The 27,663-nt window shown below is 55.1% G+C and overlaps 1 protein-coding gene across 1 annotated transcript; it reads right to left on the minus strand.

The window, feature by feature from the left end:
- Positions 1-230: 230 nt before the first annotated feature.
- Cntn2 (contactin 2) lies at positions 231-27,462 on the minus strand. Its single transcript, XM_090341347.1, has 23 exons — positions 27,377-27,462; positions 19,341-19,505; positions 14,854-14,998; positions 14,581-14,756; positions 14,305-14,400; positions 13,772-13,981; positions 13,395-13,494; positions 12,193-12,368; positions 11,512-11,648; positions 11,006-11,135; positions 9,629-9,779; positions 9,385-9,512; positions 9,077-9,252; positions 8,576-8,696; positions 7,963-8,121; positions 7,512-7,661; positions 4,691-4,761; positions 4,184-4,418; positions 3,861-3,973; positions 2,716-2,902; positions 2,020-2,132; positions 1,444-1,612; positions 231-1,095 (listed from the first exon to the last, which is right to left on the minus strand). Exons 2-23 carry the CDS (start codon positions 19,420-19,422, stop codon positions 986-988), a joined length of 3,135 nt encoding a protein of 1,044 aa, XP_090197473.1. The 5' UTR covers positions 19,423-19,505; positions 27,377-27,462; the 3' UTR covers positions 231-985.
- Positions 27,463-27,663: the final 201 nt, after the last annotated feature.

Raw genomic sequence — 27,663 nt, forward strand, 5'->3', positions numbered from 1 at the left:
CTCTTCCGGCTCTGGTAGCTTGGTCTGAACTCAAGGGAGGAGGAGCCCCTTGTTAACCCTTTTTTCTTCTGGGGAATTGAGGGAGTTGGGAGGAAGAGGTGTAACTGGACAATCCAAAGAATTCTTGGGAGCAGGCAGGGGACCCACTGGTGCTGGCTTGTCATTCCAGGACATGGAGACCTGTCATCCCGGACCTTCAGCATGGGCGGCAGGGGCATTCTTGGTTCTGCTGTAGGGCTGGAAGAAGAAGGCCACGTGGCTGGCTGTTTCCTGCCCCCATCCTGGAGAGGCCATGCAGGGTCAGTCTTGGCGGAGTTGGGCCCCCCTCAAGCCCTTTGGCCACCCAGCTACCTGAAGTGGCTTTGTCTCTGGGGGTGGCAGGGTTGGGGTGGCAGTGTTGGCTAGTTCCCTTTTCCACCATGTGTCCCAGCCTCTCAACCCTTTGAGCACCCACCCCAGCAGCCTGAGGGCTCAGGTGGTCTACCTAGATCCCAGGGTGTTTCCTCTCCTCAGCTGAGGGAGGCGGGTGTCTCTGTCCCGTCTGTGTCACTTCTTCAGCCCCTTCGTGCCCTGTTCCTGTGGGGCCTTGGGCTCTGCTCTCAAGTGGCAGAGTCCATGTGCGCTCCCAGAGTGCCATCACTGCTGATGTTAAAGGAATGTTCTAAAATTCCTTTTCCTCATAGGCTTGTTCCTTGTACCCCGAGGGATCCAGACATCAGGCAAAATGGCAATAAGGAAGTCATCACCCTGGTGCCTCTTGATTTAAAGAAAAAATAAATTAATAAAATCTTTACGTAGTTCGATCCTATTGGCAGAATAAGATGTATCCTGCCTCCTGGAAACGGTTCTGACGGAAGTAGGAGTTTAAAACCGACGGTTTTCAGGCACAGTGTTGGGCCATATTGGCATTAGGAGGGGGCTGGGTCCAGCTGGCTGTGACCATCCAAGGTGAGTGTCCAGCTCCAGGGTGGGGGCGGCACCGAGATCAGAGCTCCAGGTAGCCAATGAGAAGCAGCATCGCCGTGGAGTGGGAGAGGATGGGGCCCGGGTGCGGGGAGGGTCGGACTGCCACGTTCTCCACCATCATGCTTGTGCCTGAAACCCGCAGAAGAGGGGGCGCTGAGTCAGCGGACCTGGAGCCAGGCCACCCCACCCTCCTTCCCTGAGGATAGTGAGGATGGCCTGTGGTGGCCCTGAGGACTATTGGCTTGGCAAGGGTCCTTGGCCCTTGGCCTTTAGCTTCTTGCGCACCCCATAAAAGGTACACTCACTGCCCTGGCCCTCAGGGAGGAACTGGGGTGTGGAAAGGCCAGTGACATGGGAGCTCCTCTGCTTGCCTTGTCCTTAGCCCTGGGGGTCCAGGTTGGAGCTGGTTGGGGTAGACATGAACCCTTAAACAGGCATCTGGGTTGGCGCTATACTTGTGGGGTGGGGGGACAGCACCTCCTTTCCTTACGATGTGGACTTCTGCTGGGGTGCCATCGCCCCCAGGCCCTGTGGTCCGGATCTGTACCCGGGCGTAGCCAATGTCTTCCGGTACGGGGATTTCTATCCAGTTCTTGCTGGTGATGTGGAGCGCGGGGGCTGGCTGGAGGTCATTCTGATACAGCATCTGTGGAAAGGGGGGTTCCCAGTGTACTCTCCTCTGACTGGGATGCATCCTTCTGTCTTTCCCAGCTCTAGGCATGGGGAGAAGCCCCTGTAGCTCCTGGCCCTCGAGGTTCTGTCTCCTCACCCCTCCTTCAGTTTCTCACTGTCCCAGCTAGTTGTGGGAGGCAAGCAAGCAATCAAGCAAGCAAGCAAACAGCTCTACTTTCTGCAGACACGGGAGGTTGGCAGGCTTTCATGGTGCCCATCCACAGTGATCCCCTTGCCCCCATTTTCCTAGTTTTCCCCTTAGCTTCCAACGGATCACCCAGACACAATGCTCAGACCCCACTGGCAATCAACTTCAGCCTCCAGGTTCACTCCAGGCCTAGGGGCAGGGCGGAGTGGGGGGGAGTGTCGTCCCTTTCTCACCTTATAGCCAGTGACTGTGGATTCGTTTCTCAGGGGGACCACAGGGTCCCATTTGATATTGAGACTGGAGCTTGAGAAAGTCCAGGAGATGTTGCCTGGAGATCGCTGGGGTGCTGCCAGGGAGGAAGAGAGACTTTCACACCCTCGAACTGCTAGCCAGCCCCTTGACAGAGGCCTGCCTGTACAGCAGGCACACTCAGAACTTTCTGTTGCGATGCCTAAGAAACAAAGCCAGGACAATCCCAAAGGGTGGAGAAGAGGCATTTTAGAGGCTGTGACAGATAATCCCCTCCTCCTCTGTGTGTGTGTGTGTGTGTGTGTGTGTGTGTGCACGTGCGCGCGCACGCTAGTCCTAGGGCTTGAACACAAGGTCTAGCCACTGTCCTTGAGCTTTTGTGCTCAAGGCTAGAATTCTATCATTTGAGGCACATCTCCAGTTCCAGCCTTTTGGTGGTTAATTGTAGATAAGAGTCTCATGGACTTTCCTACCCAGGTTGATTTCAGAGATCTTCACACCTCAATCTCCTGAGTTTCTACAGGCTTGAGCCTTACCCCCTCTCTTTAGTGGACACTCCAAGCTTGTTTCTTCCCAGTTTAGGGCATGTGAGAGTACAGAAAATATTTTCTCATCAAGGCATGATCCTGGACCCCCTGCCTGGTCACACATGCCCACCTCACCCCTGTGGACAGACTCACGGGACTTCATGGTGGTGGCATTGGCAGAAGGGCTGGCCGGTCCAGTGCCAGCCCTGTTGTAGGCCCGCACTGTCAGATGGTACTTGGTACTGGGCTGCAGGTCCGTGACCCGAGCGACAGTGTCCAGTCCTGCTGTCCTCACTCGGTCAGCCGCTGCTTCTTTGTCTCCAGCTTTCCAGTAGCGAATCTGAAGTGAGCAGGGTGTGCTGAGATCTATGGTGAAGTCAGGGTCTTGGAGCTACCCCGAGCTGAGCTCCCTAAAATGCTCTTCCTCTCCTCCTCCCCTGGCCCTCTGAGCCAAACTCAGCTCAAGCACCTAGAGAGCCGAGCCACGGGAGTGAGTGGGGGGGAGGGCTCTATGTCACTGGGTGCCTGGTGGAGAACTTAATTCAAGGGAGGAGCTCCATATACAGACTGAATAGGGGAAGAGACAATCTCACCATATAAACCAGACTAGCCCAAATTCCTGACCTTCCTCTTTCATCCTCCTGAGTGCTGGGATTATAGTTATGAACCACAGACATGGTCCAAAGCCATTTCAATAACATTCATATCAAGACATGATAAATATTCTTTCAAATCAAGGGCCAGGATTGGAATTGCCTCCTCTCAGTGGTTTTTCCAAATGATTGTGTAAAAACCAGAGCTGCCCCTGCTGCAGTGAATGAAACAATCATTAGGAATCTGCCCCTAAAACCCCGGCCCACCCCGGAATTCTCTCCAGGCAGTGATGATTCTGCTTTTCCTTTTCCTCTGTCTTCACCCCTCTTTTTGAGGATCTAGCAGCAGACCCAGGGCTCAGGCTGGAGCCTCCTGGGAACAGAGAGCCCCTCCCCTCCCCACCCCGCGCCAGGGACAGGCTGGCTGGACTTGGCATGAAGGCAGTATGTGGCTCCTGTCCCCTCCCCGGGGGCTCCCCAGCACCCCTGGGCCAGGCCCAGGGGGTTACTACTTCAAAGCTGTGTGATGTGTGGCTTCCCCAGTGAGAGCCAGCCATTTCATGATGTTTGTCCCCACAGAATAAATGGCCCATCTGCCACCCCATGATGTGGCAGCCCCAGTAAAGGGTGACCAGTGAGTTGTCATGGGTCCCCACCAAGCCTGACAGCTCTGCACCCCTCTTTCTCCCACCCTGTGCAGCTCACCTCGTACCCCAGGAGGATTCCATTCACATCCTGCTGCACCGGTTCCCAGGTCACGTTCATTTCGGAGGCGGAGACCCCCTTGGCCCAGACCTTGCTGGGGGCCACTCGGGGCTCTGGGGACCGACAGTCAATGGGCAGCATCTGCCCAGGTCTGCCTGTGTCCTGCAGGGCAGCGCCCCCCACCCCTGGGGCTGCATTGCTTAGGGCTCTGGAGGAGGCCCCTTCTCATTCAGCCCCCTACGAAGGAGGCCAGAATGGCCAGGGCCCCAGGGAGGTGGCTGGGCTGGATGGTGGGGTGCAGGTTTGGGGTGGGGGCAGCCCACCTTCCTCGGCCGAGTACACCAGTGCAGTGAGGCTCTCGGGCCCGGTCCCACGGTGGTTGTAGCTGCGGATCTTGACCTCAAAGGGTGTGTAGGGGAGGATGCTGCGGTTGCTGTACACGAAGTACTGGGCGTCAGCGCCGGGCACCCGTGCTGTCTGCCAGGCACTGCCGCCCTGCCTGCGGAAGGACAGCAGGTAGCCGAAACCGTCTCCGTTCTGGTACTCCCGCGACATGGGCTGAGGGCGAGAGCGGGCGTGGGCAAGGGCCACGGGTGGGGTCCCCTGCCCATCACCGGGAGGAGGAGGGCCTAGGGACACATGGGGGGGTTCTACCTGCAGGAGCTAGGGGCGCGGGGGGGGCAGGGAGCCAGGAAGAGGACGCTGACATCTTGAGTTAGAACTGGGTGGTGGCCCAGTCTGGGCACTGTTCAAATGAGAGAGGAGGAAGAGGCAGGGCTTGTCCACCCCCAGAGGCAGCGGGCTCAACATGCCCACCCTGGCCAGCTTACAGTCCAATTGACCATGAGCTCTCCCGGGGCTCCGCCACCTCCGCTGAGTCCAGATGGTGCCACTGAGGGGGCTGGCAGGGAAAGGACACAGGAGTGGCTGGTTAGCAGACATCTCGGTGCCAGAAAGACTCCTTTTTTCCCTCCTCTTCCTTTCCCTTCCCTCTCGCTTTCTCTTTCTTCCTCCTCGCCTTCCTTTCCCTCCCTCTCTTCCTCTTTTATTTCCCTTGCTCTCTTTCTCTCTCCCCCTTTCTAGTTTTGGTAGTAAGGGGGTTTGAACTCAGGACACTTGAACCATGCCTCCAGCCCTACATTTTGCAGTTAATTGGAGATGGGGTCTTGTGGACTTCTCTGTAGGCCACCTTGGCCTTCAGCCTACCTCTTTTCTAGCTGTATTTTCCTGGTTCTATTACTTAACTGATCTGAGCCTAATTCCCTCTCTCACAAGATGGAAGATGGTGTTTCAGTGGTTATGACAGAAACAGAGTGAAACAAGAGAGTGGCTAGCATGTAACTCCTCTTAGTCCTTCCTACTTCTGTTGGCTTAAATCACAGAGAACAACTTCAGTTTGCTTTAAATTAAGGGGAACAAAGAGTTCAAAATTACAGTCAATACCAAAAAACAAAACCTATTAAGAAAATAAAATCAGGCACCTGTAATCCTAGCTACTACGGAGGATGATATCTGAGGATCATGGTTCAAAGCCAGCTTAGCACTCTTATTTCCAATAAACTGCCCCTTCCTCTCACAACAAAAAAACAAAGTGGAGCTGTGGCTCAAGTGCTGGAGTGCTAGCCTTGATCAAAATGCTCAAGGACAGAGCCCAAGTCCCGAATCCAAACCCCAGGACTGGCACAAAGGAGGAGGAGGAAGAGGAGGAGGAGAAAGAGGAGGAGGAGAAAGAGGAGGAGGAGGAGGAAGAGAAAGAGGAGGAGGAGGAGGAGGAGAAGGAGGAGTAGGACACAATGGTGACAAAACCAAAGACCAGCTCATCACAGGATATTTTATCACTATTTTCTTCTTGGGACATATTTAATTTCCTGATTGCCTTTAGTGTTACACAAGATTGATTTTTAAAAAAAAAAAAAAAAGGGGGGGGGAGGTGCTGTCAGCTCATGCGGAATGGCAAGGGTTCAAAGTCTTTCTGCCCAGAAACCTTACTTAGGGATGAGAGCAGGTTCTGATGAGGGCATCTCCACCCACACGCTCACCCTCTGGCCCTGAGGGGTGGGCACTGTCTTTCCCCTTCTGGGGGCGAGAGACACAGGCTCAGAGCAGCGCAGCACTCCGCCAAAGGTGACAAACGTATAGACAGAATTTTTCTATATTGCTGGTTGTGGGACTTGAACTCTGGACCTGTGTGCAGTCCCTCAGCTTCTCAGTTCAAGGCTAGCACCCTACCCCTTGGGCCACAGGACCACTTCTACTTTTCTGGTGGTTAATTGGAGATAAGAGTCTCACAGGCTGGGAGTTTGGCTTAGTGGTAGAGTGCTTGCCTAGCATGCACGAAGACCCGGGTTTGATTCCTTGGTACCACATACTTAGAAAAAGCCAGAAGTGGTGCTGAGGCTCAAGTGGTAGAGCTCTGGCCTTGAGAAAAATCCAAGGACAGTGCTCAGGCCCTGAGCTCAAGCCCAGGACTGGAAGAAAAAAAAGAGTCTCACAAACTTTGGTGTCTAGGTTGGCTTTTAACTGCAGTCCTCAGATTTCAGCCTCCTGAGTAGCTAGGATTACAAATGTGAGCCACCAGCCCCTGGCCACAGCTGGAAGCTGAGCCTAGCTCTTGTGATGTGAAAGTCTGTCCTCTTGCTTTTGCTCTTGTTTCTTGTTTCTGGGCTCTGCATGTTCTGGCATACAGGAAGAAAGGCAATCCCTCCCCACCTCACTCACTAAGATGCTCTGAGGCCAGAAAGGGCTTCCTCTGGGAACCAGTTAAAAATGCTGAGTGACTCCAGAGCTGAAGGAGCTTGAAGGAGAATGTGGTGTGTGGGTGCATGTGGGACAGGACCGGGCAAGGGAGGGAGGAGTGTAGGGCCCTTGTGCCAGGTTCTGGCCTGGGATGGGCTCCGAAGGTGGGTAGATGCTGCTGGGAGCAGGAGTATCCTCAGCGTCTCCCCTCTTTGCCCACTCAAACTCTGCACCCACACCTTTCACTGGAGGCAGGGCAGAGTGTTACTTTTGCTGCTCCCAGCAAGCCATCTAAAGTAGGGCTTGGAGACAGTGGCTCCTCTAATATCCTGTACCACATACACATACACACACACACACCACACACACACACACACACACACACACACACACACACACACACCACACACACACACACACACACACACACACACACAGAGCTTTCTACCACCTCCCAATAGAATCATTTAACAATGTTTGGAGAACAAAGCCCTTCAGGATACATTTAAAATCCAAACTAGCTTGGTGTAGTGGTACATACCCATAGTTTTGTGGGGAAACTGAGGCACTGACATTGCAAATTAGAGGCCAGCATGGGATACATACTGAGTTTGTGGCCAGCCTTTCTCCTACAGTGACACTGACTCAACAAAACCAAATCATAGTCAGATGACTGTGGTTCACATCTGTCATTCCATCTACTCAGGGGCCCGCGATCTGAGGACTGAGTTTTGAAGCCCAGGCAAAAAAGAAAAAAAGAATCCTGGTCCTGACTTGTCCTCCCTCGTGTGTTTCGTCAGCAGAATTGGAACCCTAATTCTGAGAGGTGGGCTGGTTACCTACTGGGTACCCTCCGGAGGAGGCCAGGGTCTCCTCCCTCTGCTGAGTCTTTTTCCAGATACCCCACATCCTGACCTGCTTCCTTGGTCCGGATCCTGCTGGAGGGCCCACTGGGCTCCCCGGTGCCCAGGATGTTGCTGGCGATGACGCGGAACTGGTAATCCATCCAGGGTGTGAGGCCTAACACCTGTGCACTCTCCGCATTGCCCTCGATGTCTGCAGGATCTGCAAGGAAAGGCTCTCGATTTCTCTTAGAAACAACGGAGATTTTTCTAATGTTATGTGCACCCCTCTACTCCACGGATATTCTCATTGAAAATACTCCAGTGAAGTCTCCAAAGGCACAGACCAATACATCTCAGACCAAGCGCTGGGCCTGCCACGCCTCTCCCACTCTCTGTGCAACCGTCTCCCTGCCTGGGGGCCCCCTCTTGGAGGCTCCAGACTCAATCCTGACCTCTGACCCCTGCCTTCCCATCATGGCCAGGCCTTCTCAATACCCACCCCAGTGTGGCCTCATACTTACTGGTCCGAACCTGCTTCCACTTCCCTGCAGGTAGTGTGCGGGCTTGCAGGGTGTACTTGGCAATGGGGCTGTGATTGTCAAAGCCACGGCTCCAGCTCAGCTGGACAGTGGTGTCCGCAATGTCCCTCACTACCACGCCTCCTGGGGGACCTGGTGGGCCTGTAGGGGAAGAGATCCCACCACTGGGTCAGCTTTCAGTGTAAGCCAACCTCTTCCAGGCTCAGCTTGGGATGGTGCAATACCCAAACTGGGCAGCAGATGGCGCGGCGAGCACTCACAGGTTGGGGGGAGGGGGTGTTGCCATGAGTAGGGGGGCTGGGTCTCAGGCTGGGGTCTTTGCAGGGTTCACAGAGGTATTCCCACCAAAGGGTGTACAGATTTCTCAGCAGTGACCTCAAAATCTGGGATCAGCAAAGTGCTCCCCCACCCCCAGTTTTGGCTTTCAAAGAAAAATATTTTACGTGTTTAGGCCCATGCTAAACGGACGTGTCCCCATCAGGGACTCCTCCCTCACAGCCCGGGGGTGTGAGCAGGCCGGAGGGCGGGCCACACAGCCCAGGGCCTCCAGGGGAGCAGGGGTGTTTGTGTCAGGGCAGAGGCAGGAAATTGTCACCTCGGACCAGGACCATGGCCTCCTTTGATGCCCCGTCCACCACCGTCTGAGCCATGCACGTATACTTCCCTCCATGGCGTAGCTGGGCGTTCAGGATGGTCAGGTCCCCAATCGTCTCCTTCTGCACCCAGGGGACAAAGGGGGTGTCAGAAGACGTAGTCTACAGGTAACAGATGAGCTTGGGGGCTCCCTACTCTGGGCACGCCCACAGGCCCCGCTGTGCCTCAGTGTTCCTCTACTCAGTGGGAGGGAGCAGAGCTTCCTACATGGGTCCATGGAGGGCTGAAGCCCAGGGTGCTTCATAGTGTTCATTTGAGCTCCTGGCGGTGTGCAGGCTGCCTGGGTGATCTAGGAAGGGTCATGGCTGTCTTTGGGGAGCACTGTGCTGGGTGAGGGCCTCAAGGATAAGGGAGGGTCCGAGGGGAGCCTGGATAGTGCAGGGCACCTTGGATTCCCCCATCTATCTGGAGCAAAGGAGGCATCAGGGGCCCCCGGCCTCACCACACTGGCCCTCCGGTAGTGCCCGCCAGGCTTGTGCAAGTCAATGGGGAAGTCATCCAGGGTCCAGGTGAACGTGAGGTCCATCGTGGGGTCGTGGGAGGCGTGGCACTGGAGGGTCAGGTTATCACCCACGTTGATGTCCGCGCTCGAGGGGGCTAGAGTGATCTTGGTTGCATCTACCCAAAAATGACAGCCCCTGGTAGGTTGGGAGGGAAAGGGCGCAGGCAGGGCCCTGGGATAGGGCCAGAGGCACCAGAAAAGAAAAGGAGGGTGGCCCCCTGGGAGCTGCACCACGCACCCTCTCTTACCCCGCACAGACAGGATCCCCGTGCTGTTGGCTTTGCCCATGAAATTTTCAGCAAAGCATGTGTATTTGCCTTCGTCCGAACGACTGATGTTCCTTATAATCAAGGTGCCATCCGGAGTCACAGTCACTCTGCAGCAAGGACAAAGCAGATCTGCCAACCCAGGAGCGCACCGGAGTCAAGGGGAGAAGACCTCTGCCCCAGGGCGGCTCGGGGGAGCGGGAGCAGCTTGTGGGGCGCAGGGTACCTGCTGCTGTTCACCAGAATCTCAGTGCCTTTGCTCCAGAGCACCGTGGCCTTGGGGGCTGCCCGGGGCTGGCAGGGGATGGTGACCTCCCCACCGCGGGCTGCTGGGGTCAGGCGCCTCACAGGGCTCTGTCTGAAGTCGGGGGCCAGGGCTGCAAAGGAAGGGGAGAGACACAAGATCTGGGTCTGTCCATTAGGGAGGCACCTGACATGCAAAGCTGCATTTGTAACTCTCTGGTGTATGACCTGTAAGACATACCCAGAATCCTCTGCGCCACGCCACCAAACCTGCCTGCCTGGACTATGGCAACAGTCCCTGATGGTCTCCTTTTTTTCCTTCTCTTTTTCTCTTTCTTCTCCCTTCCTCCCTCTCCCTTTCTCTCTCTCTTCTGGTTCTGGAGCTTGAACTCAGAGCCTGGGTGTTGACCCTGAGCTTTTCACTCAAGGTTAGCACTCTACTACCTTGAGCCACAGTGCCACTTCTGGTTTTCTGGGTGTTAATTGGAGATAAGTCGCATAGACTTTTGAGCCTGGGCTGGCTTTGAAGTGTGATTCTCAGATCTCAGCCTTTTGAATAAGCTAGGATTACAGGTGTGAGGCATTAGCACCTAGCTCAACTTTCTTTATACTATGCTCTTTTTATGATTACCTGGCATTATTTGTTTGATTTTGTGTTTGATTTGTCCCTCTCCAGTAATAAAGTTTACTGGAGTCTAAGCTCCTTGAGGACTGATTACTAGCGTTCACTCTTTTGGTGTTGAATCAATATCAGCAGAATGAGTGAAGAATGGAGTAAGTCTTAGTTAAACCTCAGTGAAAATTAGCAGGGTAGGTATCATTATGTCCAGACCACAGAACGCTGGCACTCACTGACTTTTCCCAGGCCCCTGCCCTCTGCAGGCAGTCAGTCCCTTTGTGGCTCTCAGTTCACTGTCCCCTTGGAGTGGCAGCATGTGGGTGAGGCTATCACCACCCCCATTCTGTACAAGAAACTGAGGCAGAGAATTGCAATAACACAGTGGAAAGGTTAGATTAAACACAGATCAGATTGATTTAGTTTTCTCTGCCTTCTGCCACCTTTTTCTTCTGTCCCTGCAGCAAATATTTGCTTTGTCCTTGCAAGACTTGAGCTGGATTTGACGTCTCTCTCCAGCTCCCCCCATAGCTCTCAATTTAGTGTTTCTCCTTCTTTCTTGTATCTCAGTCCTTCCAATGAGAAGCCCTTGGAAGGAAGACTGCCCCTGTGTGTGTGTGTGTTCACATGTTGCCATGTGTATGCACTGTATATGCATATATGTGCGTAGAGACTCAGGTGCTCAGAACCCCTGCAGCCCCCACCAGTGTGGACCCAGGGATGTCCACTGCCGACCCCCCTTACCTTGCACAGCCAGCTCAGCACTGGCATAGACAGTGCCATGTTTATTCTCTGCCACACACTGGTACATTCCCGAGTCCTCCAGGCTCAGCTTAGAGAATCGCAGGTCCCCGGCCAACACCTCTACCCGGTTCTGTGCAGAAAAGCCCAGCCCAGGGCAGGGCAAGAGATCAGAACAGAGGCCTGGGTGGGGGGGAAGGGCTGGCAGGGCCACATACCACGGAGGTTCTAGGATCATGGTCCTTTGGCACAGGGCAGTTCTACCTCAGAGCTGTCTGGGATCTCAGTTCTCTGAGACCCACGTAGGAGCAGCAACCTAGGTTTGTGGCTAAGTTGTGCCCAGGACTCCGGAATTCTACCCAGTTGACCAGCCTGGGCATAATTGACTCTGGGTTGGAAAGAAGCACCCAGGATACCACATTGCACCTTCATTGGCCCAGCAGGGAGGGAAGACTACAACAGAAGAGGGAAGTGGTATGTGGGAGGGGGGTACCCCCTCAGTTGCCTACCTGGGAGGCCAGAGGCTCTCCATTCCGCAGCCAGCGCACTGTAGGTCGGGGCTTGCCTGCAGCTGCACAGCCCCAGCGTAGGTTGGAGCCAATGTCAGCCTCTGTGTCTGAGATCACTTTGAGCCATTCTGGCTGAGCTGGGGAACAAGGGAGAGAAAAGGCTGGGAATGGGCTGGAATTGCAAGGCTGCAGTACTGGTGACAGACAGCAGAGGACGCCACTTGCTCTCTGGGCTAGAGAAAACAAAAGGGGGAAAGGGCAGGACAAAGCTGGCAGAAGAAAGATGGCACTCTGTGGCTGTACCAGTGGCTTATTATTTCATTTTATTGCTGGTTATGGGACTTGAACTCAGGACACGATCTCTTTTGTCCAAAGCTAGTGCTCTATCACTTTGAGCCACAGTACTACTTGTGGTTTTCTGCCATGGCTGGCTTTGAACTGTAATCCTCAGGAGGCTGAAATTTGAGGATTACAGATGTGAGCCGCCAGCACCCGGCTTTTATTATTTTCGTTTTTAACATCATTGTAAGGCTGTTGGTGTGCTTTCTGTACCGGTAGCTGAAGCTCTAAACTGGCCTGAAAGGGACCAGAGATAGGAAAGCATCCCATCTCCTCCTGACTCTGAGCGATCTCTTCGGGGCAAGGTGAAGCCAGGAAAGGGGGAGCAGCCAGGCTCTGTACCCTGCACGATAATGCGGCCCTGAACGGTGTCTCGGCCCTTGGAGTTCTCCGCTTCGCACTCATAGGTGCCCTCGTCCTCGAAGCTCACACTGGGAATCTGCAGGGTGGGCTCAGCTGTGGCCCACTGTGGGGACAAGGTGCCATCCACCTTGCGCCACTTGATCCTGGGGACAGGGCTGGCAGAGGAGAGACAAAGGCAGAGGGAGCAGGCTGGTCAGGCTGTGCTACCCAGGTATCGACTGCACCTCAGACCCAGACCCCAGCTCTCCTCAGATGCCGGGCAGGGAAGGAGCATCTGTGCACTGTTCTCGGTAGGCTCAGAACGCAGACAGTGCAAGGGGGTCACGAGGCTGGGCTCCTCTAGACCCACCCCATGCCACAGCTATGAGGCCAATGAATTGGTCTGTACCCCAAAGATGCCTTTCCCTCCCGGGCACTGCCAGCAGTGGCCTGGGACTTTGGTCTTTATGGGTCCTTTCTCCCATCACTCCTCTTCCCGGGGCCCTTCGGTTGTAGACAATCTGTGTGCTGGCATGGATTAAGAGTCAGTAGGCCCCACCAGACCTCTGTGTTGCCCTCCAAGGGGTTTCTCAAGGGCATTTTCCAAGGACACTTGCAGGCCAGGGATCCTGTGTCCTGAGGACTGCTTTTCTCAGTAACAACTTTCCAGACAGCAGAGGCCCAGGATCAAGGAGACCAGAGTTCAAACCTCAATCTCTCATTCCTTCCACCCACTATTGCTTATAGCCCAGTCCCCGTGAAGCCTTTTTCTGTGATTTTTAAACAATGGTTCACACAGACTACTTTACCACATGCCAGGCACTGTTCTAAGATGAGTTAACTCATTTAATCTTCATAACAATTCCATGCAGACTTATTATTATTATTATTATTACCACTCAACAATAAGGAAACAGGCCTGGAGAGGTTAGGTAATTTACCCATGGTTTCCCAGCCAGCCCATGGGCAAGCATGGATTTGAACCACCCAGGGTGAGTTGGCATCCATGCTCTGTGTTCCCACGTGGGCTTCCAGCCCCATGTGACCTCAACAGGCCTGAGCCTTCTAGTCTCGGCATGGGGCCCTGGAGCAGGGTGCCTCAGTGGGGGTGGGTGTGCCACCTGTGTGCCTGCCATCCTGCGCTCTTGGCCCCCTTCACCCTGGGAAGCCCATGTCCTCAGAGGGGCTCCTGCACTGCTTACTTCCCAAAGGCGAAGCACTCCAGCGTCACCTGTTGTCCCACCAGCGCGTAGGTCTCTGGGGGGAACCGGGCCTTGATGCTGGGTGCAAAGAGCCGGGGGTCTAGGGAAGAGAGGTGTTCACAAGTCACAAGCTAGCCACTCCAGACCGGTGCTAATGTCACTGCGCAGAGCCCATGCATCTGGCGGGGGGGGGGGTGGCCTGCCCTTCTTCTCGGGGCCTGGGGCACAAGTCCAAGGGCTTTCAGCAGGACGACCCGGGCTCCGAGGCCTGGATACTGTGCCCTGATGGCTGGTGGTCTTAAGCCCCAAAGGAAGCCCAGATTCCCAGTGCCCTTAGCCCTTCCAGCTCCCTCCTCCACCATGCCTTCCAGCCTGACCTTCTGCTGCCAGGTTGAGCTGTGCGAACTTGCTGAAGACACTCTTGGTGGAGAAGTCCATGTGGCTGGTGGCCAGGCAGGAGTAGTTGCCCAGATCCGAAGCATTGGTCCGGGCGATGTACAGGTTCCCTGTGGTCTGGGACACGAAGTGACGCCCGTCCGTCGGGATGAAGTTGGGGAACTCATTGAGGAGCCAGCGGTAGGACAAGCCTAGGATGTGGGGGGTTCGAGGAGACCAGGGGGTGCTGGGCTCACAGCCAAGCGGGGTTGGACCCCACCATATTGGGGGGCATTTTGTAGCCTGAGGACCCCCCCATACTCAGAACTGGAGCTGAGGAGAAACCAAGGGGGAAGAAGAGGCTTTCATGGTGTCCCAGACACACGTGCAGGGACGGCTGGGAAATGGCTGATGCAAAGGGAAACTGAGTCATTGAACGATGGGGCCCAGGATCAAGGCTCCCAAGAGTCGTTGGTGCCCTTGTGTTCCGCCTCCTCTCTGCTGAGCATGGGAGAGCCCCCTGCACCCCACTCACCTGGGTAGTGGGCCGGTGGGTTACATGGCAGCATCACTCCCCAGCCCTCATGCGTTTTCACCGGGTCTCGCTCTTCCTTGGAGAATTCCTGTAGAACTGTAGGTGAAGACCAGGGTTCAGAGGCAGTCTCGAACCCTGGGGGGCCTCCTGCTCTCCCCATGGGGGGGTGGGTGGGGAGAAGTAATTCTCTAGGGTGGGAGGGCTGATGGTGTCACCTGTCCTTTCTCGGCCCTTCCTCCTCCCCAGCCCCTAGGCTCTCCATTCCCTGGGTCTCACAGCCAAAGCGGAGGACAGCCTCTCGGCTGACCACTGTGCCCACTGGGTTTGAGGCCAGGCATTGGTAGACGCCGGCATCCTGGGCCTTGGTGGGGTTGGTGATGACCAGGTTTCCCCCCACCAGCTGGTGACGGGACCCGGGTTCCAGCTTCATCTCAGTGCCGTTCATCTTCCACCTGCAGTGGGCACAGGAAGGCAATCTCAGTCCTACTTGATGCACCTACCTGATACAAGGCTGGCATGAGGGGGAAGTGTGCCCCGCAATGGCCTCACCTGTAGGTAGCTGGAGGGCTGGCCCGTGCACGGCATGCCAGCGTCACCTGCTCCTCCGTGGACTCCTCTGGGAACAGCAGGCCGAGGGGCTGGTCTTCAAAGACAGGCCCGAAGGTGGCTGGAGATGGCCACGTGGAGCTCCGAGCTGCAGGCAGGGATACCACCAAGAGGCCTCAGGGCCTGAGGCCAGCTGGAGGATCACCCCTAGGGCGGATCCCCCCCCTCAAGAACTTCCTGCAGCCATGGGTTGTTCCATTGTCCACACTATCCAATATGGCGGCCACCGCTCCTGGTGACCATGGGAAACTTGAAATGTGGCGAATGGAGCTGAGGAGCCATCATTTAAAAATTTGATTTGCTTTAAGTGTGTGTGTGTGTGTGTGTGTGTGTGTGTGTGTGTGTGTGTGCATGTATTCTGGTACTGGGGCTTGCACTCAAGGCCTTGGGCTCACCTTTCACTTCGTTTTTTGCTCAAGCTAGTATCTTACTACTTGAGCCACACCAGCTTGTTGCTGGTTAATTGGAGATAAAATTCTCATGACTCATGCCTGTAATCCTAGTTACTCAGGGAGACTGAGATCTGAGGATTGAGGTTCAAAGCCAGCCTGGGCACTAACGTCCATGAGACTCTTATCTCCAATTAACCACCAGAAAACTAGAAGTGGGGCTGTGCTCAAGTGGTAGAGCACTAGCCTTGAGCTGAAGAGCGCGGGACAGTGCCCAGGCCCAGAGTTCAAGCCCCATGACCAAAACCAAAAAAAATTCTCACGGACTTTTCTGCCCAGGCTGGTTTTGAACTGTGATCCTCAGATCTTAGCTTCCTGAGTAGCTAGGATTACAGGCATGTTACTGGCCCTTGGTTTGATTTGAATTTTAATTAAGTTAAATTTGATTTTAAAGAAGCTATATAGGTGACACTGAGCTGTGAGAAATAATCAGACACGGCTCCTCTCCCTGTACGAGCTTTCAGTGAAGTTGGGAGAGCAGGAATACAAAAGTGACTCCGCAAGGTGACATGCTGTGGTGGTGGCTTAGGATACAGACTCTGGGATCCTTGAAATGGAGAAGCCATTAGAAAGCTGGAAATAGAGCTGTGGCTAAAGTGGTAAAGTGCTAGCCTTGAGCAAAAGAAGCTCAGGGACAGTGCCTAGGCCCTGAGTTCAAGCCCCAGGATTAGCACAAAGCCCCAGGATTAGTACCAAAAAGCCACACAGCAAATGTGTGACATAGGCAGACTGAGACCTCCAGAAATTGCTAAACAAATGGGTGCCACACCTGCAGTTGGCGTTTCTCTGCCAACCCTGTGCCAGGTGCTCACTCTTATCTCCATGTGCCATCCTCCTCCTCTACTGACGTGGGGACAGGGGGACACTGCCTCACACCTGCCTTGCACAAGGAGGGTCTGTCCATTGCCTGGTGGTGCCCGTTCACTTTGCCACTTTGGCGTCAGGTGGGGGCCAGGTCCCCCTAATTGGCTCCTACCTCAGTATTTCTAGCCCCTGTGGTGGGTGATGGAGGGAAGGGTCCCCATTTACCAATTAGCGCCTCCCTTCTTGGTGTATCCAGCTGTCAGCCCTCTTCCAAGGGTGACCCCCCTACCCAACTCCCCCATTGCAGCTGAGGTCCAGCCCGGCTCCCTGGGAGCAGGGGCAGCTGTCAGGCAGCTCTGAGAATGAGCGGGGAGGCAGACATCCCCTGGGCCTGAGCCCCTCCCTGCCACCCGCCATTACCCCCACCCCTACGCCCCGGGCTTTGGGGGCTGGAGAGCCCAGCTTAATCCTGAGTTAATGATGGTGGTGGAGGCGAAGGACCCCACCCCAGCTGGGACCCCCGAGAAGGGAGGGGAAGGAAGGATGAGGAGGCAGCCAGGCTGCTGCAGCTCCTTTGTACAATTGGAGTTTCCTGGAACTCTGGGTTGGTGTGGGGCACACTTATGCTTTAGGGCTCTGTCTTCCTGAGAAGAAAGCTTTCTCCTTTGTATCAGCCATGCTCATGCCCTCACATGCACCCCAACAAACTACTCAGGTGGCCACATATGCATTTATACACACATCTATTCCTTGCACAAAAGCTGCAAATGACCACACCCTCGCATCTCCCTAAGCAGGCATTTATAATCTACGGATGATTAAGGAAAAGTAGTGGGAAAAATAAGTGCTATCATCAATGGAGTGTTTACGTGTCCCGGATGCCCCAGTCCTCACTTCTTCCTCAGAACCCTCTTACGAGGCAAGTACTGCACTTTTCTTCATTCACCATGGTGGAAATTGAGACTCAGAAAGGTTTAGTAACTTGCCCCAGGTCACACAGCAAGAAATAGCAGATCTGGTTGGTGCGGGGAGGGGATTCCACCCTCTGCCCCCTCCCCTCCTGCCCCCAGCTTCTCATAGTCAGCATCCTTAATCATGATTCTTGACCTCAATTTTTTGGAACATCTGGGACCCAGAGGTGTGTAATCAGATTCACTAGGTATGAGACTCAGCGATCTAGTAGGTGCAAATCCCCTGCTTGGCATTCGGAAGGGCTGGGAGCCCAGCATCAGAGTGGTAATGGCTTCTGGGCACAACCAACTTCCAACATGACCTCCCTACACCCTTGTCACACCTCCCTCACACTCTAGCCCCACAGCTTACATCTACAGACACCCACACAAGCCCCTCTACTACATACACACCCAGCCATACCCACTCAACCCTTCTCACACTCGTGCATACACACGTGTGTCAGAAGTCTTGCCTAGACCAAGCAAGGCTGCACACACCTGGAATCCCAGTGAATAAACAAAGGTCAACGTGAATAAACAAAGAAAAAAGAAAGGAGCCAGCCGCTATCTCAAAGCAAACTAAAGCAGAGAGGGATGGGAACCTGACTGCAGAGCACTTGGCCAAGGAGACCCTTGGTTCAAATCCCAGTACCAACACCCCTGCCCAAACCACAACCGAGGAAGGGCTAGAGGAGAATGGCATGGGACATGGCCTGCACCCCTCCTTGCTCTCGGGACCAGGGATGCAGGCTGGTATTCACGTGTGCAGCCAGTGTGATGAGATGCTTTCCTGGCAGGGGTAGGTGGCAGCAGATTTGCGTCTTGTTTTCTGTCTCACTGTTGCTCTGGGAGGTGGCAGACCAGCTTCCTCCCCATCCCCCGGCCCCCCATAATTTCCTTCTGCACCTGCAGACCCTGAAGGCTGCCCACCCCCAATGGCTCAGATGGGGTGATCTGGCACAGGGTTGTCCTGGGGCAGTGAGTGGGGGGCGAGAGGACACTGTGGGACCCAGACGCATCCTGTGGGTGTGGGGCTCCCCGCTCTACCTGTTCCTCTGACAGGGGCACAGGAGGGTCCCCCATTCTCTGGCTGAAGAGCAGTGTAGACATATGGCCATATGTGCAGATGACTTAGGCACAGGGCTATGGCCTGGAGGGTGTGGTGGGGGTGGGGAGTATGGCTGGGTGGGGGGAAGTATGGCCGCTGCGAAGCTCTCTGGCCAGAACTCTGGGACTGCAGAGAGGAGCTCTTTCCTCAGAGTTCTTTGGGGGAAAAGAGATATGAATTGACCTGGGCCGGTGTCAGGCACAGAAACCCCTCAGCGGTAGCCCTGGAGACCCTCCAGTTCCAGGACGTTCCCTCCCATCCCTCCTTTCCTGCCAGCTTCCCGTCTCCTCCAGGCCCAGCATTGGGGGGGGGGGGGGACAGGAAGCTTCAAGGGCACCCGATTCTTCCACAATCTGCCCACTACCTCCTCTCTGCCCCTCGTCGGAGCCTCCTGGACTGGGGCCACTGCTCCTGTCGGGGCCTCTGGAGCATTCTGAAGAGATTTGGGGGTTTGATGGGCATGCTCCCTGGTCTTTCTTTCTCTTTTCTGTGTGCTGGTACTGAGGCTTGAACTCAAGGCCGCTCATCCTCACTCACAGCTGGCACTCTGTCACTTGAACCACACTTCCACTTTTGGCTTTTTGCTGGTTAATTGGAGATACAAGTCTGTAGGATTTTTCTGTCCAGGATTGGCTTTGAACCACAATCCTCAGATCTCAGCCTGCCTCCTCAGTAGCTATGATTATAGGCATGAGCTACAGAGGCCGACTCCAGGACCTGTCCTTTCTGAGGTGGCTTCTGAGCTCTTGCCATGTGGTTTGTGACATGGAGAACATGGGTTGTTTGAATGGAATTGAAGGAGTCTGTGGCCATTGTTTGTTGGACAATGCAGGCCTAGTCCTGGGTGAATAGCACAGAAGTCTAGTTGTAGCATCATTTTCCTGTGTGATCAAGGCAACCCACTCCTGCTTCCTTCATCCACAACACAACACAGACTCATTTCCTCTCCTCCTAACCTCGAAGGGAAGGGAAGATTCACAGATGGGAAAAAAGTTCTAGCGAGGCACTGGCTGGGCAGTCTAGGGGCTGCACCATGCTGAGGTCATTGTTTCTGTAATCTAATAATGCAAGTGAGGGCTAGCTAGCATCGCATCTAGCCTAGGTGACTGCTCTTACCTGGGGAGGCGGCGAGCGCCCAAGTGGGCCCCAGCAGCAGCAGCAGCAGCAGCAGCAGACATGGCTTCTGAAGGGTCCCCATGCTGGGGTCCCCGGTCAACACAGGGGTCAGAAGGGAGGGCCCTCAGCCAGCTTGGGAGGGTCCACCTGGAAGCTGACAAGCACCTAGAGGCAGAGAGGACAGAGGACGCTGAACCAAGGCGTGGCCTTTTCAGCCAGGTGCATCTGCTCAGTGAGCGAATGCCTAGGTCGATGCTGGAGAAATCGCTCAAGTGCTCACCCTCCCAGAGCCCCAGGGGAGGGGGGCTTGGCTATTACCTTGGAAAACTTCCAAGAGCCCAGTGTCCCCTACTGCCCCCTGGGAGTCTGGCTCTGCCCTGCTTTCCTGCCCACTCTCCTCCTAAGCCAGTGGGGGTGCTGCTGAGATGATAAAAGCCGGGCAGTGTTAATTGGGAAGCAAGAACCCACCTGCCTGCTTGTCCAAGTTAGCCCTAGATGTCTGTCCATGCAGGGTCTGTGGGGGCCAGGATACCCTCCTCCCTCCTCTGGTAATTGCAAGATGGCCCCTCCTCCACAGCTGCTGGATGGGGACTAACAAGCCCCTCAGGAGCTGCATCAAGTCTCTCCAGATCAGCCAGCTTTTCTTAGGGGTTTAGCCACACCCTGAGGCCCGGATGCACAGGCAAGGCACCTGTGTGCTTCCTGGGAGTGATGGAGTCATGACCTTGACCCCATTAGCCATGTCTCCAGTAGGAGGGCTAACGGGAGCAACAGGTCTCCATGCAAGAGTTCACATAGTCCCAGGAAGGCCTTGGCCAGGGACGAGGTTCCATCTGCAGCTCCCAAGGCCCTGTTCTGGGTAGGCCATAGAGAACTGGTCAGCAGCCTGACCCACTCTTGAGAGTGGGGGTGGCACTGGACCGGCTTTCCCATCCACTCTCTTCCCCCAAATTGGAGTGCAGACTTGGAGTCCTGTCTTCCAGTCATCGAGTTGCTGCCCGGTCACCAGTACCCTGGCTTGGTGTAGCCACAGGATCCAGGTTGCTTGCCCGCCTGTAGATTCTGCAGGTCTGCCAAATCCTCTGGCCAGCCTGTGTCAGTCTAGGCACAGGGCAGGGTCTGGGTGGAGGCATTTGTGCAGTCTGGCCATCTCTAGATCTGTGACTATTCGAGTTGGATTTCTCAACTAGACAGCAGAGTAGCTGTGAGCTGCCCTCTGGGTGGGGCGGGTGGAGAAAGAAGCTGCTACAGAGCTCTGAGCTGCACCCGGAGGCCAGGGAGGGACCTGAATGCTGATGCCCCTCGTTCACATTCCACTCCCTTGGAAGGAGAGCTCCCCCACCCTCCACAGGGGACACCACCAGCTTCCAGCCTTAACAGCCCACGCTGCTCTCCCCGGAGGGGCTTCAGGAAGGAGGGGAGAAGTGGTCCTGGGGCTTGTCCTGCAAGGCTGCTGGGCAGAGTACGGAAGCAGGATGTTGGGAGATGAGCAGTTGGTGCCCCCCCACCTGACTCCAGCCTCATATCTACTTATCAGGAAGGAGTGCAGTCACCACCCGCTAGCCACCTGCCCCTCTAATCCTCGCCACTCTCAGTTCCAGATACTTAGTGCCTCCAGCCTCTTCTGACAATCCTCTCACATGCCCTGTAACATTTCCCTGTAACACCTCACCCTACCAAGTCTGGGTCACACTTTACCCTCCCAGAAAACACCTAAGAAACCCCATTTGCAAAGAGAATTCAGTTCTGTGCTGAGTGACACCCTGTGGGGACAATAGCTGTCATACTGACCCAGGATCTCATGAGCATTGCCTGTATGCTGCATCTAACTGTGGCTCTGCATCTCTGACACCACAGCTGTGCCAGTTGCTTGCTCATACCCATGGAGCTCAGAATATGTCTTGACAGGTTGATGGTTTTTGGAACAACCCCAGATCAAACGTACCCACACACACAGTTCTGTGGGCTGGCCAGGTGTCTGGCCACGGGAAAATGCCTCACCCTGAGCAGTAACAGAATAGAGAGTGCCTCTCAGAATAGAGAGGCATGGACACAGCATTTGGAACGTAACGGGCAGGAGTGATTGTACAGGCTTTATCCCCTAACAGCTTTGTGAGCCTGGGTAACCTCTTTTTCCTCACAGAGCCTCAGTGTTCTCATCTGAAAGATGGAGTTCGCAATGAGTGTTTTGCCCAGTTCTTGCATGCTATGTACAGTCACAGTGTGCTCTGCTGAGGTCCTTATGTTAATATGGCGCGTCAGCCAGTTGGGCTAGGCAAGGGAGGAAAGGAACCACAGTTGGGAGAGAAGATGCTGTTGACTCCTTCCCCACTTTCACTGGAGAATCTCCACTTCTATTTGCTTCACTGACCAAACTTTTCAGGAAGTTTCCTTGTGGGAAGCCTCTTCAAGCCAGTTTCAAAGTTCCCTGTTGGCACTGGTAAGCCATGATCTGGTACCTGGCAGAGAGAAGGCACTCTATCTTCATTGGCTCCAGCCTTCTGTCAGGCTGCCAGTGTGAGAGCTCAGTGCAGGCTGTGGGGCTGGCCAGGGCAGAACCAGGCTGCAGACCCCAAAGGTACCAGGGGGAAGGCCAGGATGGATAAGCATGGCCACAGCCTCTTGTAGTGTTAGAATCATCTGTTGTCTGTATTCCCACAAGTGATTACTGGAGATCATGGAAAATTCAATCTCCAGGCTCATCTTTTATGAAGTTCAGTGTAATCCAGATTTCTACTAGCCATCTTTCCAGCCCAAGGTCTCTGGGACAGAGATCTACAGCCTTAGAGCAGGTGTGAGTATGACCAGAAGGTTGAGGGTTTGGAGTGGCCCTTGGTGGGTAGTGGGCACCAGTGAGGCCTATCAGATGCATTCTGAGCCCCATGGTGTGCTAAGGTCTTGGGTGAATGGTCTTGCACACTCACACACACATACACACACACATACTCAGACATTCGTGTATAGTTTGGGCTTAAGGTTGGAGTATATTCTTGTTCCCTGAAGGTGAGGCAGTCAGCACTCATCCTTGCCTATGTCTATTTCTGTGACAGCATCGCTTGACCATGTGCCAGGCATTGTGCTGAGCACAAGAGAGGCAATAATGGAGATGCTGATCAACAGAGAGTAGCTATAGGATGAGCGTACCGGTTCCCAGACCAGCCATCACCTCCACCATCTGCCCTAGGACATGTTCTATGATGTCCGCAGTGGAGGGGTCTTTTTTTGTTAGGACCAAGCCTGGAGTGGAGCTATGCCAGGCCCAGGCCTGAGCCAGCTAAGCTGGGTCCAGGCCAGCTGCCCTGGTGCAGGGGTGCAGGCGCAGGCTGGCACAGGCGGGCAGAGGCTGTCGCCATGGGGGCTGGCCTAGCACATGGGGGAAGTGGTCACTTGGAGGACTAGGGGCGTCAAGGGGGGCTGGTCAAAGTTCTTAGCCCAGGAACAAAGGACCTGGGGAACAGGTGGAGAACAGAGGCACTTAGCTAGACTGTAGCACACCACAGGGCCGGTGAAGTCTGCTGCATCAAAGACTGCTGCTTGGAGCCAGTCAGGAAACAAAAGATACAGTCCCCCCAAATGTTATCTCTTGGGATGCCCAATTCTGGTCCTAAATCAGTCTGTTTCCCCAGATAGTGAAGGCTGGAGCAGAGAGGGGCTGATTACTTCTGCACAAGTGGGGGTGGGGTGGGGAAAGAGGGGGAATTCAGAGCCCAATAGAGGACAGAGATTGGTTTGTTACAAGCCTCGGAATTACCCTAACAGTCCCTGGAGCCCTACCTTGGCTTCTATTCTGCTGTATAGCCCCAGGGGGTAACATCTTAGGGAAAAGGAGTCACCAAACCCCTGAATAACCAAGGAACTGCTATAACTTTAGTTATTGCCAGCATTCTGAGCCACTCCTTGCCTCTGTGTTCCACAAGCAATATGGGGAGAAGGGTGAGGGGATGGTGAGGTTGGAGTCATCCCTGGCCCTTTGAAAGGGCTTGGGGAAGAAGAGAGCTCCATGAGAAGCCTGTGCAGCCTCCTTGTCTGTGGACACTCCACCTATCTGAGCACACTTCCTGACTCAGTTCCAGCCCTAAGCCACACTCGCACCTGCTTAGGGCACTGTGTCCTCCCTCCTCTTCTATCCCCAGGTGCAGCGAACTTAAGTCAGCGCCGGCGGTCATTCCAGCCTAGGGCATGGTGTATTCAGGACAGATGTGTGTGTGTGATCTCCCCACAATGCTCATCAGCCCCCACCTCCTGCCTCAGAGGACAGAAGAGCAAGCGCAGGGCCCGGTCCTCTGCCTACGACAAAGCTGCCGGTCCTCCAGGAAGAGCTGAACCATCTTTTGTCCCTCTGGGAGGACAGGGCTCTGTGGTGGGGGCTGCTGGGGTGCTTGGCATGCAAGGCTAGGTAGCAGGTGACACAGCTGAGAGGTCTCCACAGAGCTCTGAGCCAGACAGGGCCTCAGGATAGACATAGGATGGGGTGGGAATCTTTTCAGCCCCGAATGGAGGACAGAGGAGAAGGGGAGCCACACTTTCCCTCAGTCCCCTCTGTGCATCCCTTCCCCCACCCCTAACCTCCTCTGTCAGCTCTTCTTCATGTCAGCACTGGCTGCCAAAGATCCCAGCTTGGTACTGATGTGGTGTTGGAGAGGTGGTGACCTCTGGGGCTCATAGATCTGCCTGGGCTCCCAGCCTTGGGCAAGGGAGAGCCTGGCACTTGATGGACAGCCTGGAATCTCTGCTCATCCTTCTGCCTATCCTCCATGGCGAGAGACCCTCGGCATAGGGAGGGGACAAAAGCAAAGACTTAGGTCCTCCCGGGAGGAGACTTGGGTCTAGGAACAAGCCACCTTTGTTTTGCTTGTTTGTTTTTTGTTTTTGTCAGTTGTGGGGCTTGAATCTAGGCCTGGCACTGTCCCTGAGCTCTTTTATGCTCAAAGCTACTGCTCTACCACTTTGAGCCACAGCACTAATTCAATTTTCTGGTGGTTAATTAGAGATGAGTCTCACAGGCTTTCCTGCCTAGGCTGGCTTTGAACCGTGATCCTCAGAGCTCAGCCTCCTAAGTGGCTAGGATTACAGGTGTGAGCCATTAGCTCCTGGCCACCTTTGGTTTTCCCATTATCTGCCTTGCTACCTGTGTGGTGGGAGCCATAAGTGCCAGCTATAAAAAAAGGACCCCATCCCCTGTTTTGATGTCAAACCCAGATCCTCACACACACAGTAGAAAGGCACTCTGTCACTGAGCCAGCCCCTGAAGGCACTCTGTCACTGAGCTACACCCCAGCCCCTGAAGGACTTCCTTTAGAGATGGACAGGGTAAGAACAACGGTGTCAGCCTGTGTTCTCATCCCTCGCCTCCCCCCCAGTGGTTGGGCAGCTTCCTGCAGGCTGGCTGGAGGCAGAAGTCTGGCAGAGGGCAAGAAGGTTGACCCCCTCTGGATGCAGTAAAGGGGACATGTGGTCTGAGGTTGGTAGACAGTGCAGGGCTGGAGGAGACACAGCAGGGAGGGTTTTCCCCAGGGGGTTGGCTTGCACAGCTGCACAGGAGGCTCTGAGGTGCCTTGGGGACGGGGTGTGTCCTTGATGGGAGATGTTCAGATTTGGGGTGAGGATAGCATATCTTTGTTTGGTTGTTGTCGTTTTTTTCAGAAAACAAAGACACCTGGGCTCCTTGTGAAGTAAGAACTTGCTAAATGGAAGAACAGCCGTGCATTCTCCAGGACAGCGGTAATGAGGGCATGGAAGTCCCATCACCATCACTCCAGTCACCAAGAATCTCATGGGTGTGGCAGTGGCAGCAGGGCCATTTACAGGTTACTCAGCGTCATCTCTGCCTCTAGAGATGAAACTAGATCCCAACTCCAGTTTTCCAGTCATCCTTAAAGTCCTCTAAAAGAAAGGCAAATGGCTCACTCCCTACTCAGGAAGTACTTCCTCAGGTTTAACTTATAGCCCTTCTGCTTTATTGATAGCTTTTTTGCTCTGATTTTTCCCCCCATATGCCAATCAACCAACCACTTCTTCCATGACTTCCAGTTTTACCCTAGAAATCCCCCCCAAAAAACGCAAACACCACCCACACTCTGGCTTGAAAACTGTGTTTGAGATGTGCTTTCTCACCAACACTTGTCTTGAAAAGGTTTTTTCCTAGGGGAGCAGGGCCTGCTCCAAGCCACCCTTACGTGAGTTGCTGGCAGGCTCAGGGCCCAGCTTGGGGTGCATCCTTCTGCGGGCACACTCCTGGAGAGGAGGTACGGCCAGCTAGAGGCAGGATGTACAAGCACGCAGTCCATCAGAGCTGCTCAGAGCCCATCCCACATTGTCTCCATTTGAACAATTGCTAGGAGAGTAGGTGCTGGAGTGAAGTTGCATAAGGAGGAAAATCTGTCAGGGGAGCAGAGCCAGAGGACTGCATGCAGCCAGGGAGGGGTGCATGCAGACAGGGAGGGTGCAGGGGAGAAGTGGGGGGGAGGGGTGGGCTGAGAGCCAGAGCAGCTCATGGAGAAGGGAACAGGGAAGAGCTTGGCCTGGTAGGAGATGCGGGGTGGGAGGAGGTAGGAAGGGAAGAGAGCAGACTTGCAATCAAGCACCCCACTTCACTGGGCCACTGGCCTCCTCCTCCCTCACCATTCCTGATGAGCGCAGGACAGTGGCTTCTGTCACCGGCAGGCTAGCTTTGGGTGATCTGATACCATCAGCTCTGCCTGTCTCACCTCCTGTCCCACCCTCTTCCTGGCTGCAGACTACTCCCATGGGACTTTAAGAAGGACCTTGACCTTGTGGTTGAGCTCTGTGAGCTTGGTGCGCAGGCAAAAGGGCTTGCTTAGGGCTGTCTTGGCGGAGAGTTCCCTTCCATCAGAGCCAGGAGACAGGCACCTGTTCTGACTTCCCAGTCATCTCCCTGCCTCGCCCCAGAAGCCAAGCCTGCCACTGCCTTCTCCATAGGTTGACTTTTCTCTGCTGCCCTGATCTCTGGCACAGCCTCTTTGGGTGGGTCTTGGGAGCAGGTGGCGGAAAGCTCAGACACACCCTTGTCCAGGGCTGCAGCCCGGAGCAGTCACCCCTGCTGGTCACAATGGAGCGCCAAATCTTTAGACAACTTTGGCAGCTGTTCCCTGGACACAGGCTCAGCTCCAGCGGTGCCTAGCGCTGTCTGGTGTCTGCCCCTCTTCCACGTGGTCTATCTCATCCTCGGCCCTCTGGGGCAGGTGACAGAATCCAGACCTGGACACTTGCTGGCTCCTCTCTCTGGCTTCTTACATAAGCTGTGCTGTGGGCTGGGGGCCTCTCTCCTCTCTAGAGTCCCCAGAAACACCAAACTTGGAGCCAAGCCTTCCCTCTTCCCAGGGAGGCTGGGGGACAGGGATACAAGGAGAAGACAAGGTTGGGGAGTGGTGGGGAGCAGAGGAAAGGAAATGCAACACAACCTATCACCCTTGGGGTGTAACATGCCTCAGTTTCTCCTCTCTGAGTATCAACTCTTAGACAAGGCTTTGACCAAACTTGTGTTCCAGTCTCTCCTGTCTCTCCTGCAGTCTCCCTTGCTGTTCAGCAGAAGCAACACTTTGCACAGGCAGTCCTCTGGGTGACCTCAAATCCGAGTCCAGGCTCAGTTCCACCCAGGGGCTCTCAGGGGTAAGTCAAGGCCCCCGCAGGGGCAAGTCAAGACCCTGGCTTTGCAGGTCGGTCTAGCCCTGGACCAGTGGTCAGGAAAGGTCCGGAAGCCTCTGCCAGCTCAGCAGGCAATGGCCACTGCGGCCAGAAGGCTGGGATTCCTGGGATTCCTGGGGACCCGCTTCCCTGGGCAGGCTGTGCCCAGGTGCCAGGGCCCTGTGGGATGTCACTCATGTACCCAACACAGAAGAGAACCACGGAAGCAGAGGTGGCCACGGAGCTGGTAATCGGGGCTCCAGCCAGCAGGGCGGCCGGGTACTGTCCCCACCCAAGTTAGAAGGGAGACATTTCCAGGGGGAGCGCGCAGCCCCTGCCCAAATCCCGCTGGGGTCCCTAGGCTGGAGCAGACAAAAGCGCTTGGCACCTACCTGGAGCGCAGGCAGGTGCTGGCCCGGGCGGGTGGGCTCCCGGCGGGTGCCGGCCTCAGCTCGCTGTCCGGGCGCGGCGGGCCGGGCGGCGGCGGGCGAGGGCGCGTGTGTGCGCGCCCAGCCACTGCAGCATCTCCGCATTAAGATGTGCTCCTCCCTCCCCCGGCTCGCTCACTGGCTGGCTCAGCCTACGCTCGGCCCAGCCATGGCTTCCTCGGGCCCCCTCCCGCCCCTCCCGTCCCCCCTCCCTCCTGTACCTCCCTTGCTGTCATTTAAGGACCGGGGAG

The sequence above is a fragment of the Megascapheus bottae genome, chromosome 10 (assembly GCF_031878675.1).
Source record: "Megascapheus bottae isolate mThoBot1 chromosome 10, mThoBot2.hap1, whole genome shotgun sequence".
Taxonomy (NCBI): domain Eukaryota; kingdom Metazoa; phylum Chordata; class Mammalia; order Rodentia; family Geomyidae; genus Megascapheus; species Megascapheus bottae.